The sequence below is a fragment of the Eleutherodactylus coqui genome, chromosome 2 (genome assembly GCF_035609145.1).
Source record: "Eleutherodactylus coqui strain aEleCoq1 chromosome 2, aEleCoq1.hap1, whole genome shotgun sequence".
Classification (NCBI taxonomy): domain Eukaryota; kingdom Metazoa; phylum Chordata; class Amphibia; order Anura; family Eleutherodactylidae; genus Eleutherodactylus; species Eleutherodactylus coqui.
The window spans coordinates 94043001-94057904 of record NC_089838.1 but is presented as its reverse complement, the minus strand read 5'-3'; the positions used below and the strand labels follow the sequence as shown (position 1 = coordinate 94057904).

The following is a 14904-nucleotide window of genomic DNA, read 5'->3' as shown; positions in this document are numbered from 1 at the left end:
GGACATCGCTGCTCAAACTATTTCTTTATTAGTCGGAGTAACAGAAATTTAACAAGAACAAATACTTGTATTCGGGCCAGCACCGTCAGTAAAGCCCTCGCCCGTATGCCGGGTACAATATATTTGGAACAGTACCGGGAAGTAATGCTCATCGACGCAAGAACCAGTCCTACAGGCTGGCACAATCTCTAGCCCAGGTCTTTATCTCAACCCTTCTATTGCAAGTCCTTGTTCAAAGCCTACCTGTAACTAGTTAGGTAACCTCTCCACGGGTGTTACATTTTAATGCAGCGAATTTTCCAGCCACGGGAGAACACTAAAGTCACCACGATTTCCCATAATAATAGGTTCATTGCAGAAAAACACAGCAAGCCACGATTTTTATACGCAAGCGGAAAATCGCTGCTGATTTCCGCTCAGGTACATCTGGCTGCTCTTTCCATAGTAATACTATGAAACGCGTTTCATGCATTACCCACATGCGGATTATTGCTGCGGATAACACAGTGAAATATCACCCGTGGACAGGAGGCCTTAGACTGGTAATCGCTGACTGCAACTAGGCAAAAGGAAGGCCCAAGAACACCGCGGAATCCGATAATTCTGCAGAATCGAGGCTCCGAATTCCCGATTCCGCCAGTATGTCAACTATAGCTCTGTGTCAACACACCAAACAGAAAATAATGCGGCGGTGGAATCCATCTCCGACCGGCAACCCTACGTACCCACCTTCTCCTGTACTGCGGCTCGACGTCTGTCATGCGCAGTACAGGTTTGTTTTTTCAATCTTTGTTTTTCCCACATCGTCGCTATCCATGCGGAATCCGCACAAAAATAGAACATGCTGCGGTTTTATTTCCGATCGCAGAAATGGCAATCGCTGTTCTCAGACAAGCATATGTTCTATTCTTTTAATGGATATGGTATACAGCAGATTGTCCATGCGGGTGACGATCTGCGGTATTCTGCTCTTCGAATCCGGTCGTGTGCCACCGGCCTTACAGGTTTCCTATGATGAAACAATATGGTCAATCTAACAATGGGAATAACTAGGATGATAATAAAAAGGTTACATATAAATGGGCAGTAAGCCATTCTTTGTACGCAGAAATGACTCTTGCTTCACCGGTTTGTCTCTTCGGGCTTTACGTATAGCATGTCCATATTCTGGAGGCTTATGAACGGCGACTTGTCCACGATAGAATTAATGAGGTTCACTTTAACCGATTTGTTGCCTCGGAGTGGCACAACAAGATACAACCCCGCCAAAGGACAAAGCCCCGGCAGCTCTAGGTGGACCGCTGCCAAGCCCTGCTGGGTTCTTTAAATGGGATATCTTACTGCTCGGAGATTAGCACGGCCAACTATTTATAGCCAGGCTTTTCTATTTCCCAGTGTTTTTGTGCACTGCTCCATTTACTAATACAAAGTCTGACAATATAACAGGCGCTGGTTACTGCTGTAGTAATATTGCATAGGAATAACTTTGAAGGACTGATTTTGAAGTATGACTATAATGACATTTTAGGCGAAGGGACACTGGGTGGCTTTGCTTGTGATGGTACATGACTGCTTTAGAAATGCACAGCTAGGCATTCTGCATTTCTCTACCTGCTACCTCCATAACTCTGCATTATCACGTTTCCCTTCGCCACGATGTAATGTGGAAGGATAACTGGCACATGAATGCCGCCAGTTTAACTCTGATCGTTCACGCAAAAGCTTGTTTTAAGGTAGCATTACTGAGATTATTCAATGTATCATTAATTAATTACTTACCCCATGGTGATCAAAACTCATGGGCATCCTGGCCTTCCTGCTTTATGCAATGGTATTAAATTAAGGCAGTAATAGCACCCCCTCTAATAATAAATACGGTAGAAGTTCTTGGCATATCGACCACTAATGGTCACAAAAACTGGTCGACCAATTGCCTACAGAGACATATATACACAGGCACACTGTATTATAGCTTATAGTCAGGGGCTCCCCATCAATTGGTCATTTATGGCACATCATATCAATAATGCCAGAAATGTCTTTAATCCCATAAGGCTTCTGTGTTTGGTGAGGCGTCTCATCTCTGCTTCCTTCCATCTTTCTAGTTGGATCTGCTATAACACGTCCATTGCTTCTGCCATTCAGATCAATAGTCTGGCACACAGCGAAAACCCAAATGGTGGGGTGGCATTTCTGGGCACGACGTGCTGTAAAAGAAGGGTACAAAGGAAGTCCACCACATGTATCCACCGAGTGCCAAGCCCTTGGTCTTTAAAGACGTAGAAGACCCCCTGGATGATAGCACTTCTGTCTCAATACTCTATCGCTGCCCGAAAGATAGAAGCAAAGACAATCGGCAAACCCAAACTTGGCACAAAAGTTAATACGTCATTTATGCAAGTATTGGATCGATGACTACAAGAGGCCTCTGGCACTGCTTACCTGGGCAGGAGACAATAGAAGTAAGCAGAGAGAGAAAACTTGGTGACAATGTACTGCACCTTTCCAGAACCCTGAACAATACCATTGACTTCAATGAGTCAACGGGGTCCCCGTTAATCTTCATTTGACCAGGTTTCCATTCGTTTCCATCATTTTTGGGGGGAGAGTAGGGCATAGTTGTGGAGTTAAAGGGCAAAGACTGGGATAACTCAGGTGTCACCTATGGATCTGGCCCAAACCAGTCTGTGTGGTATAGGGGATGTACATTCGCTGATCCTCACAGCAGATGCATAATAGCAAGTGCTATAATGGATTATGTTGGCACAGGTTACCACGTTTTTAGACTGTACAGTACATATACATCGTTGCAAAGGGTAATGGGACATTTTATTGCACTTCCAGATACACAGTTCATTTCATGCAGAGAAGTTACCAAGCATTTACTCATCCTCTGACTGCCGTGGAGCAGCTATGAGCAATCCCTGGTGTTTGCTGTAATTATAAGTCTAGGAGATCATTACCATTTAAATTAAAGTCAGCTTTCACAACTATATAGCAGCAGAGATTGTTCCCCAGATGGCAATATAGATGCAAAAAAAGGAAGAGAATCCTTTGAAATTACCTGCATTTCTGGATTGATTAAATAAAAGAATTAAATGTAATATATATATATATATATATATATATATATATATAAATAAAACTAATCTTGAGTTGTATAGTGCCAACACATTCCGTGGTGCCACATCGCAATTACCGACAAACACGATACAACTAATAACACACAAGCATACCATCCATGGCTTTCATTAAGCATTTTAAGTAAACATCCAAAGGGAGAGGAAGTAAGTGAACCTCTGTTTATTATTAGTTTTCCAAGAACTAACAGGCGAAGGGTATTTTAATTAAGGAGAGGACATTGGAAGTGCCCATTAAATAAAGGCACACAAAGCCTGGTTACTGACAAATCTGCTTTTTTTTTTTTTTTTTTAAAAGAAAGACTAGTAATTATTAGGAAATTATAGTACCAGTGTTTCTGGTGGCACAGCTCACACACACAGCTCTGCTACATTGCTTTCACATATTAGCTGCACGGAATTTACGAACTTCAGCAGCTCATTGAGGAGACATGTTTGCTCGTAGCTTTCCCATATCTGTTGCACGAGATTTACAAACTTCAGCTGGCGGCTGAGGTGAAATCATGGCTTGTCGCTGTGTCATGTAAGCTGCATTAGCTTCACAACGGCGTTGAACCCTCTGTGGTGACATGTTTGGACAACAGAGGGGATTTGTTTGAACACTGGACAACGGTTGACGATTAGATGAAGGCTGGACAGGTGTTGGCGGCATTATCACTTGAGATGACATGTTATCACGTTCAGGAGATGTGAAGGGTGTTAGTATATCTTGACGCCACCAGAAGTCCTGGTGGAGCCAAGATACAAGAAGTTGGACAGGGGGTTGACGCCCCTGTTCATGATTGGCTGCAGGGCATTGTCCCTTTTCTCGGGCTCGCAGGTCCTGGTGTTCTTCGCAGCGCTGAGTGTAGCAGGCGTCCAAGCAACCACGCTTTCATTGTCCCTGCCGGCCCGTTTTCCACCTTACAGAATTTGTTGCTGGGCCAGCTGTCACCTCCGCTGCGTTAGAAGGGGCCGCTGTGACTGTCCCTGTGGACCCTTCCTTCACCCTTCCATGCTCGGAGTGTAGGGGAGCCGCGGAAGGACAGCAAATGCAAACTTAAGTAAACATGGCCCCCCTGTCGCTGGCGCTCTGCACAGCTCACCGTTCCGTGCGTCTGAAGTCAGGAGCGGTGACCGATGCGCCCTACAACACAGCATTCTGAAGTTCGCCCACAGGTCAGCGTTCCCTCGCACAGCAGCGCTGCAGAGTGCAGGCCGACTGATCTCCCCTACCTCCGCTGACCACCACAATCGCTCATTAGTACCAAGCGCTGCCTCTCAGCCTTCCTCCACGGCGGCCGGCGCTGGCTACAGGACCTGTGAGGGCGAGGCCGTGGAAAATGCAGGACAGCCAATCAGTAACAGGGGGCGTCAACCCCCTGTCAAAATCCTTGTATCTTGGCTCCACCTATACTTGTGGTAGTGTCAAGATACACTAATACCGATGTGAAAATAGTGGGCAAGGACTATGCTTTATTGCTGTTGGTCATTATGCACCACCAGCTATGTATGTGTACATTTGTGAGGTGTCATTTATTGGAGCCTCCACACAGGTGTCCAGCTGTCACACAACCAGCAACAAACTGCCAGACTGAGTACTGCTGTATCCATAGCAGCTGAGGCCGCAGGGGTTTGTGGGGGATGTAGTCTGCACATAATCCCTCATTCAGCTCAGAGACCGGCGCGAAGACAGTGCAGTGCAAGTTGAGTGCGAACATACATTGTCCTCTATGGAAGGGTGTGCACAGCCTGCAGAGATGAGTCTGCTGCACTGTCCACGCCAACTTCCAGTGCAGGAACGGGTAGGTATAAAGTAGTACATCCCGAGACTCCTCGCGACCTGTCCTATCAGCACCATAATTTAGTTTATGTTGCTCATAGAAGGTGACAACTTCCCTTTAAGTGCAGACAGCGGCATTCTCCACATACAATACGCCATCAACACCAGCAAACACTGTTATGATCACAAAGTAATGCCCACCGGTTGTTAGTAGATAGTAACATTGTATGCTAAGCTTTCAAAAGACAATGTCCTTCCAGATCAGACTGTTTCTACCCCCCTTGTTGATCCAGAGGAAGGCAAAAAAAAACAATGAGGCAGAAGCCAATTTACCCCATTTTGGGGGAAAACAAATTCCTTCCCGACTCCACAATGGCAGTTAGAATAATCCCTGGATAAACTTTTTGAAAGTTCCTACCTGACTCCAAGCCCGGCAGTCAATAGTATTAATAATACTTTGGTCTAAACATTGGCAATCAAGCATCAACAAGCGGACAAATGATATCATTATCCTGAAAGCCTAATAAGAATGCTCTTACATAGACAACACAAAGTAATTGTTGTCAGTGATTTCTGAAACAAATAATGGCCTTGGAAGAGAAATGTAGGCTGAAACTAAGATTACTTGGCTGATCACGTCTGAACTGCAGATAGAACGGCCATCAGCATGAGCAAGATGCTATTAATCATTCATAGAGGAAGAATCCTGAGTGATGATGATAGAAAACGAGGCATAAAGAGAATAGAAGAAGGGATGTCCAGAGAGCCGGCTAGAAATATGTAAGGCCTGGTTTAGACACAACGATTATCGCTGAAAAAATGTCTTTTGAGTGACTTTTGAGCGATAATCGTTCAGTACATTTACATGGCAACGTGTTCGCTCAAATGTTGAGCGATCACTTTGCGTCCGAGCGAGGTATGCAGAAGACGAGCGGGGCCGCTTGTCTTATGCATCCAGCTGTTCTCTGCTCAGGGCACTCGTCTGGCATACAGCTGAGCACTCCGAGCGGGGTATGCAGAAGACAAGCGGGGCCACTTGTCTTCTGCATCCAGCTGTTCTTTTCTCGGAGCGCTCAGCTGTTATACAACTAAGCGCTCCGAGCGGGGTATGCAGAACACAGCTGGACCGTTGTGTTCTTCATACCCTGGCTGTTCACAGAGAGCTCAGTATACAGATGTGCACTCCGTGCAAGGTATGCAGAACACAGCTGAACTGCTGTGTTCTTCATACCCCGGGTGTGTTCACAGAGCGGGATACAGCTGAGACAATAGTATCAGCTGTATCCCGCTGTGAACACCTGATAAGGCTGTTCTTTCTCTTTCAGCATGCTGAAAGAGAACAAATCAGCGACTACTTAACGAAAACTGCACGATGTCAGTGCAGTTACACACAACGATGATCGCTGAAAAGACGGCTTTGAGCGATTTTTTGAGTGAGAATCGTTGTAATTAAATCAGCCTTAAAGGGGTTGTCCCGCGCCGAAACGGTTTTTTTTTTTTTTTAAACCCCCCCGCCCGTTCGGCGCGAGACAACCCCGATGCAGGGGTTAAAAAAACCACCCGCACAGCGCTTACCTGAATCCCGGCGGTCCGGCGTCTTCATACTCACCTGCTGAAGATGGCCGCCGGGATCCTCTGTCTTCATGGACCGCAGGGCTTCTGTGCGGTCCATTGCCGATTCCAGCCTCCTGATTGGCTGGAATCGGCACGTGACGGGGCGGAGCTACACGGAGCTCCATTCAGAAAAGAAGAAGACCCGGACTGCGCAAGCGCGGCTAATTTGGTCATCGGAGGGCGAAAATTAGTCGGCACCATGGAGACGAGGACGCCAGCAACGGAGCAGGTAAGTATAAAACTTTTTATAACTTCTGTATGGCTCATAATTAATGCACAATGTACATTACAAAGTGCATTATTATGGCCATGCAGAAGTGTATAGACCCACTTGCTGCCTCGGGACAACCCCTTTAATGCAGTGTTCACCTCCAAGTCCTACAAAATGGAATATACTGGCATAAAAGGAGCTCCATCATGGAGAATGTAAAGTTGTCTTCAACACACCTCCATTCTTTAGGCTAGGCCTATATAGCAACTCTTCGCAGCAGTCTCGACATAGCCTTGGGACTATCCATTCTAAGTGAGGTCAATGGGGTCGCAAGTGAGCAATGTCTCCCATACACAGGAGATCAGGAGATTGCTTTCTCTTTCTCACAAACTTATAAGTAACAGCATCGTGGAGGACATTATACAGCACTACCGAGCAGTGTAAGTGTGAATGCAGTACTAGAGCGAGATAAAACACTAGAAGCTGCAGCCATATCTCTGTGTGAGTCTCTCTGCTTCTTCTCCCAACCCCATAGACTCCTATGGTCAGCAGGAGACAGCAGCAAGCAAATACCGTTTCCCTCACTTCCTGTAATCCGTTTTGGCATCTCTGCTACTGAAGAGATTTCACACAAAAACAGGCAGTGGACAGCAAATGAAAAGGAAGTAAGACCGCTAGTGGCCAGCACTTTAGAGTGATTTTTCAGGACAAAACACACCATTTAAGAGGGAAAAAAAAGAACATGTGACAACATAAAGGTGCAAAATATAACAAACGTTTGATTTCCTCATCCGTCCCCAGCAGCAATGTTTCGATCTATTGGTCTTTGTCAGGCAAAGTTGGAAATTTGCTGCTGAGGATTGAGGAATAAATTAAACTTTTGCTATTTTTTTGCATCTTTATGTTGTCTCGCGTTCTTTTTTAAAGGGCTATTTTGGTCCTTTAGACTCTGGAGAGTTTAGTGACTTTGCTATGGAGGTGGTGCTGCTGGCAGACTTTGTTAACTATTTTAGGTAAACCGATATGCACTTTTACTAGTTATCACATTAGATATTACAGAAGCACAAGTTTGATGAGAGGTTAGTGACCATTTAACAAGGATCTGTCAGCTTTCTAGACATGTCGGTAAAGCGATCCTCCGGTTTCAGGACTAGAGGGTGTATGTTACCTGTAGTTCATCTTCTCAGCTGTCCCTCCATTCTGCCTGTTTCAGGTGACGAAAATGGTTGTTGCCATCTTTAGACTACCTAATAACCCTAAGTGTATTGGTAGTGTTAGACTACCAATGTACTATACCTGCTATGCGATTGGTCAGTGCTGCTTAGGTGATCAGTGCTAGCCAATCACAGAGCAGTGTACTTAGAAAATGCTGGCGGCTATCCTGGCCTCCTAAAAACAGGACCAGAACAGGTGCAACAGAAGGAGGGAAGAAAAGATCAAGGCCAGGTAATATATATACCCCATCCACCCTCCAGTCCCAGGACAGATTTTTGACCCAAAACCGGAGGGTCGCTTTAAATACTGGTAGCCGAGGGGGAAGGCTTTTGCTGCAGCAAGTTGTCTTACAGCCAGTGTTTAACGCACCCCATCACTACGATGATGGGTAAGAAGCGCTGAAACGCACTAAACTAGAGCAGACAACATTCGAAAATTGCGGCGTTCGAAATGTTGCATTCAAACACCCGTCTGAGAAGCCCACTGAAATCAATGGGGGCGTTTGAAACGCTGTGCTAAAAGCTATAAAAACCCATCTGTGTGAGCGCGGCCTTAGACCTGTGTCACACGAGCGTATGCGTATTTGTGCCATTTTCGCGGAGTAGTCACTGCATATTTGCATGCACAAGTACATTTTTTACTGTCGTGTACAAGTAAAAACACACAATGACCCTCCGAGCAGTGAAATGTGTAACGAGTTCAAGACGTGTTCTATTCCTGCGCAAATGTGGAGGAAAATAGAGCATGCTGCATTTTTTTTTTTTGTGCGATGCGAATGTGCACGCAAAATCTGCGCTTGAGAATGAGCCCACTGAAATCAATGGGTTATATTCCGCCACGGTATTGTGTGCGCAAAATGTTTGTGTGCTTCACAAATACGCCCCTGTGACACTGGCCATAGAAGAAAAGTAACTTCTGACAGCCCCTTCAAAGGGGTTCAAGACATTAAATAAAAGTAGCCAAAAAATGGTGACATCGTCAGCGATCTTTGCCTGCGTTGTTACGGCACGTAGCAGGCAATAAAAACACAGGTCAACGCGCAGAAAAAGCTGCTCTCAACGCTGTCAGGCTCAATGTCCACAAGTGGATCGGACACTGCATGCGGGAGCCCGCAGCAGAATCTGACCCTGCCCGCGGCCGAGGACACTGCATACCTGTCCAGGTCTTCTATTTTCTTCATTGCGGATGTGTTCGCCGACATGCGCAGTGGAGTATTTGGGGGTTTTTTTTCAACCTCCTGCTTTCCTGCGGAATCCGGGAATCGGTATGGGCGGCTTGATTTGCGGGTCACCGGCACGGATTCCGCAAATGAGATCCACCAGTGGACATTTCGGCCTAAAACACAGCACAGTGAGAGTGGCCTTAGGTGTACAGTAGAGATGAGCGAGCGTGCTCGCTCAAGGCTGCTGCTTGAGCGAGTAGCAGTCTTATCGAGTAACTGTACTCGCCCGAGCAGCATGCGGGGGGGGCGGGGAGTGAGCAGGGGGGGGGGAAGAGAGAGAGAGAGATCTCTCTCACTCTCCCCCCGCCGCACCCCGCATGCTACTCGGGCGAGTACAGTTACTCGATAAGACTGCTACTCGCTCGAGCAGCAGCCTTGAGCGAGCACGCTCGCTCATCTCTAGTGTTCAGTTAAACGTTCAGAACCGCAGAATTTTGCCGCAATTTTGAGCAGCGTTTTTGAACGAATGTCACCGCGTTTGACAGCGCTTTTTACCGCGCCCCATCATTGTGATGGGTGATGTGTTGTGTTCAAAAAATGCTGAAAAATAAAACAGCGCTCGAAAATCATGGCATTTTTTCAAGCGCTGGTCTGAGAAGCCCCATCAAAATCAATGGAACATTGTACCACGATTGGCGCAGCACTCCGGGTGGGGCGCTAATTGCAGTGAAAAGTGGTGTGTGTGAGATTGACCATAGGGTTCTCTCACGTGGGCATTTTCTGCTGTGGGCGAATTTCCCATGCGGGGAGCAAGCAATGAATTGCGTACCGCTGCACGCCGACAAATCCTCATACACAATCTCGGCCTGTATGCGTGCGTACTACGCGCCAAGGTAGAGCATGTCGTGTTCTTTTTTTTTGCATGCGTTGTGTGTGAGAGGTACAGTTGAAGGCGATATAAAGTTTATTACCGCGTATTACGTGCACAAAACCCGCGTGGGAAAAAACGCTCGTGTGAGAGAGCCCTAAGACTATGGGGGGCGCGCACCGTGGTCACAGCATCAGCAGCTGATTGCAGGACAGTAGCTCCCACGGAGGTGGACTTTAGACATCCACCCATCCGATTGGCCACCATGGAAGGGCTTTAACAGCCCGGCGTGATTTTATCCCGGTTCACGGACGAAACTTAACCATTGATTTCAATGGTTTTATTTTGCCTAGTGGGATTTTCGTGCTTATTTTCCTTTTTTTAATACCGCCAAGTAAATTAAATGGTTAAAAAACATGATTTTGACTTGTCCATACGTAAATACGCTCAGCAGCGGCGCATATTTGTGGGAGCGCTAGTCTGTGTAAGCCCTTATACTGCAGCATCACTGCAGGAGTGTCTGGCAGACAAGACAGCGGTCTGCCGGGGCTGCCAGCTTCTATCTTACACACTTTTTCCGTGGTGACGACGGTTTTCAGTACTAGCAGGAAACATATCTAGATGTTCCGCCTCGGTATACGTGACGGGGAGCTCTGGTTGTGTATAGCTGGTTCAGCAGAATGGCGTGGGGGTTACATGCAGAATACAGTTACCATATATGCCAGGTCAGAACCTCCCACTGCCTGCCCTGTTCACACTGATGTCTCCCGGGTGTCTGGGGCTTTGCACCATAGTGCGGTATACTTTGTAGGACTTGCTGCAGGTTAGTCCTGTTTTCCTGTGGTGACATCAGCTGATCCGATGGATTGCAACAGCAACGACTTATTTAGTTATTTTTGCAGTGAAAATCAAAATGTGCGCCGCGCAAATGTTCACCATACTGCCTGTTAAAAAATGGTAGAGCGACGTATCGGTTTATCCCAGCGCGGAGTACTGCAGCAGGCGCACTACTCATCACCAGGGGGGAGCTGGGCATTTAATTCAGCAGGTCTCTTTGCACGGCAGAAATCAATGGGCACATTATAGTAAGCGCCCGTATACTGATCTGTGTATACAGCAGGCTGCGCCGTGTGTGCACTGTAACCTATGGGACCATTATAGTAAGCGCCCGTATACTGATCTGTGTATACAGCAGGCTGCGCCGTGTGTGCACTGTAACCTATGGGACCATTATAGTAAGCGCCCGTATACTGATCTGTGTATACAGCAGGCTGCGCCATGTGTGCACTGTAACCTATGGGACCATTATAGTAAGCGCCCGTATACTGATCTGTGTATACAGCAGGCTGCGCCGTGTGTGCACTGTAACCTATAGGACCATTATAGTAAGCGCCCGTATACTGATCTATGTATACAGCAGGCTGCGCCGTGTGTGCACTGTAACCCTGTGGGCACATTATAGTAAGCGCCCGTATACTGATCTATGTATACAGCAGGCTGCGCCGTGTGTGCACTGTAACCCTGTGGGCACATTATAGTAAGCGCCCGTATACTGATCTATGTATACAGCAGGCTGCCCCGTGTGTGCACTGTAACCTATGGGACCATTATAGTAAGCGCCCGTATACTGATCTGTGTATACAGCAGGCTGCGCCGTGTGTGCACTGTAACCTATGGGACCATTATAGTAAGCGCCCGTATACTGATCTGTGTATACAGCAGGCTGCGCCGTGTGTGCACTGTAACCTATGGGACCATTATAGTAAGCGCCCGTATACTGATCTATGTATACAGCAGGCTGCGCCGTGTGTGCACTGTAACCTATGGGACCATTATAGTAAGCGCCCGTATACTGATCTGTGTATACAGCAGGCTGCGCCGTGTGTGCACTGTAACCTATGGGACCATTATAGTAAGCGCCCGTATACTGATCTGTGTATACAGCAGGCTGCGCCGTGTGTGCACTGTAACCTATGGGACCATTATAGTAAGCGCCCGTATACTGATCTGTGTATACAGCAGGCTGCGCCGTGTGTGCACTGTAACCTATGGGCCCATTATAGTAAGCGCCCGTATACTGATCTATGTATACAGCAGGCTGCCCCGTGTGTGCACTGTAACCTATGGGCACATTATAGTAAGCGCCCGTATACTGATCTATGTATACAGCAGGCTGCCCCGTGTGTGCACTGTAACCTATGGGACCATTATAGTAAGCGCCCGTATACTGATCTGTGTATACAGCAGGCTGCGCCGTGTGTGCACTGTAACCTATGGGACCATTATAGTAAGCGCCCGTATACTGATCTGTGTATACAGCAGGCTGCGCCGTGTGTGCACTGTAACCTATGGGACCATTATAGTAAGCGCCCGTATACTGATCTATGTATACAGCAGGCTGCGCCGTGTGTGCACTGTAACCTATGGGACCATTATAGTAAGCGCCCGTATACTGATCTGTGTATACAGCAGGCTGCGCCGTGTGTGCACTGTAACCTATGGGACCATTATAGTAAGCGCCCGTATACTGATCTGTGTATACAGCAGGCTGCGCCGTGTGTGCACTGTAACCTATGGGACCATTATAGTAAGCGCCCGTATACTGATCTGTGTATACAGCAGGCTGCGCCGTGTGTGCACTGTAACCTATGGGACCATTATAGTAAGCGTCTGTATACTGATCTGTGTATACAGCAGGCTGCGCCGTGTGTGCACTGTAACCTATGGGACCATTATAGTAAGCGTCTGTATACTGATCTGTGTATACAGCAGGCTGCGCCGTGTGTGCACTGTAACCTATGGGCACATTATAGTAAGCGTCTATAGACCTATTGATGTATATATCAGGCTGCGGCCATTCAAATCAAATCAAACCTTCTGTTAACGCCAGTCAGTCTCAGGCAGGGTTCACACATGGCGGATTCCCGTCGGAAATCTCGCAGTTTGGCCGCAGCAAAAAACGCGAGATTTCCGCCGGGAGAACCGCTGCGGTTTAAGCCGCGGCGGCTTTGAAGCGGTCCGGCCGCATACTTTTCCGTTGCGGCCGGCGCTCCCATAGAGGAGAGCGCGGCCGTAACATAAATAAACAAAAAACCGTCTGTAAACAGACATGCTGCTTCTTTTGAAACCGAGATTAGCGGCCGCGGGCGGATCTGCTGCGGCAGAACCGCGGCAAATCCGCCCTGTGTGAATCCAGCCTCAGAGTTCGCAGTTTTCGTATTGTTTTCCATTCACATGTGACCTCATACACGCGGACAGGAAAATACATCCATACCATCAGCTATGTAAATATACATCGCCAGCGCCCGCCCCAGCGCTAACACAAGAAGCCAAAGGAACCTACAGCAACACAAGTAACCTAAAAGTAACCATGACAGTAACTGGCAGCGTTATATTATGTGGGATATATAATAACATAGATGTCACACACACATATTATATATATATATACACACACCATAGAAAAGCGCTGCGCCACGTTGGCACTATATAAAGATTATTAATATATATACATACACACTAATATATATATATATATAGGTAGCAGAAGGCCATCAGCAGCCACAACATCCCCCCGTGTTCTCATGTGACACCATAACAATCTATTGCTCTTACATGATGTAATGACTCCACTATATATATATATATATATATATATACTGGCTCCTCCATACATCCAGCACCATGTATATGACCTTCCCCTATAGCTGCCGGCAGTATATGACAAGCTATGTGATATATGTGCCATATGATATACAGGCTATGCTCGCAGTGCCCCCCGTGTATGTCATGGAGACATGTATGGGGAGGTGTATATGGAGGCTATAGCTGAGGGTCTCCCCCGCATACAAGGCGCACTCCGCCGCCGCTGTAACCCGGTTTCCGGGCTGCTGCGGCCTAGTACGTGGCAGCTGATCCCCGGGGCTCGCCCAGCAGCCTCCCGCCCCGCCGCATCCATACCTGCTGATATCTGCTGCTGCTGCTCTGCTCCGACATGTCTGCTGGAAATGACCCGGACAGAGGCCAGATGGGAAGCCGAGAACGACGAGAGCAAGACGGCAATGGCTGAGGAGAGCAGATGGTGAGAATGATAGAGAGACGATAACACTGCCCTGCGGAGGGAGGAGAGAGACAGCGAGGAGGAGACTCACAGGGCACTGCACCCAGCACCGTGCTCACAGGGCACTGCACACACACACTGCACCCAGCACCGTGCTCACAGGGCACTGCACACACACTGCACCCAGCACCGTGCTCACAGGGCACTGCACACACACTGCACCCAGCACCGTGCTCACAGGGGCACTGCACACACACACTGCACCCAGCACCGTGCTCACAGGGCACTGCACACACACGGCAACCAGCACCGTACTCACAGGGCACTGCACACACACACTGCACCCAGCACCGTGCTCACAGGGCACTGCACACACACTGCACCCAGCACCGTGCTCACAGGGCACTGCGCACACACTGCACCCAGCACCGTGCTCACAGGGCACTGCGCACACACACACTGCACCCAGCACCGTGCTCACAGGGCACTGCACACACACTGCACCCAGCACCGTGCTCACAGGGCACTGCGCACACACTGAACCCAGCGCCGTGCTCACAGGGCACTGCGCACACACTGAACCCAGCGCCGTGCTCACAGGGCACTGCACACGCACTGCACCCAGCACCGTGCTCACAGGGCACTGCACACACACTGCACCGTGCTCACAGGGCACTGCACCCAGCACCGTGCTCACAGGGCACTGCGCACACACACACTGCACCCAGCACCGTGCTCACAGGGCACTGCACACACACACACACACACTGCACCCAGCACCGTGCTCACAGGGCACTGCACCCAGCACCGTGCTCACAGGGCACTGCACACACACACTGCACCCAGCACCGTGCTCACAGGGCACTGCACCC

The 14904-nt window shown here is 48.2% G+C and overlaps 1 protein-coding gene across 1 annotated transcript in view; it reads right to left on the bottom strand.

Moving 5' to 3' along the window:
- NDFIP1 (Nedd4 family interacting protein 1) overlaps window positions 1–14126 on the bottom strand; it is a 47052-nt gene extending 32926 nt beyond the window's left edge. The window contains exon 1 of the mRNA XM_066591237.1: window positions 13933–14126. Coding sequence (XP_066447334.1) covers window positions 13933–13968 — 36 coding nt within the window. The 5' untranslated portion in view covers window positions 13969–14126. The remainder of the gene's footprint in view (window positions 1–13932) is intronic.
- Window positions 14127–14904: the final 778 nt, after the last annotated feature.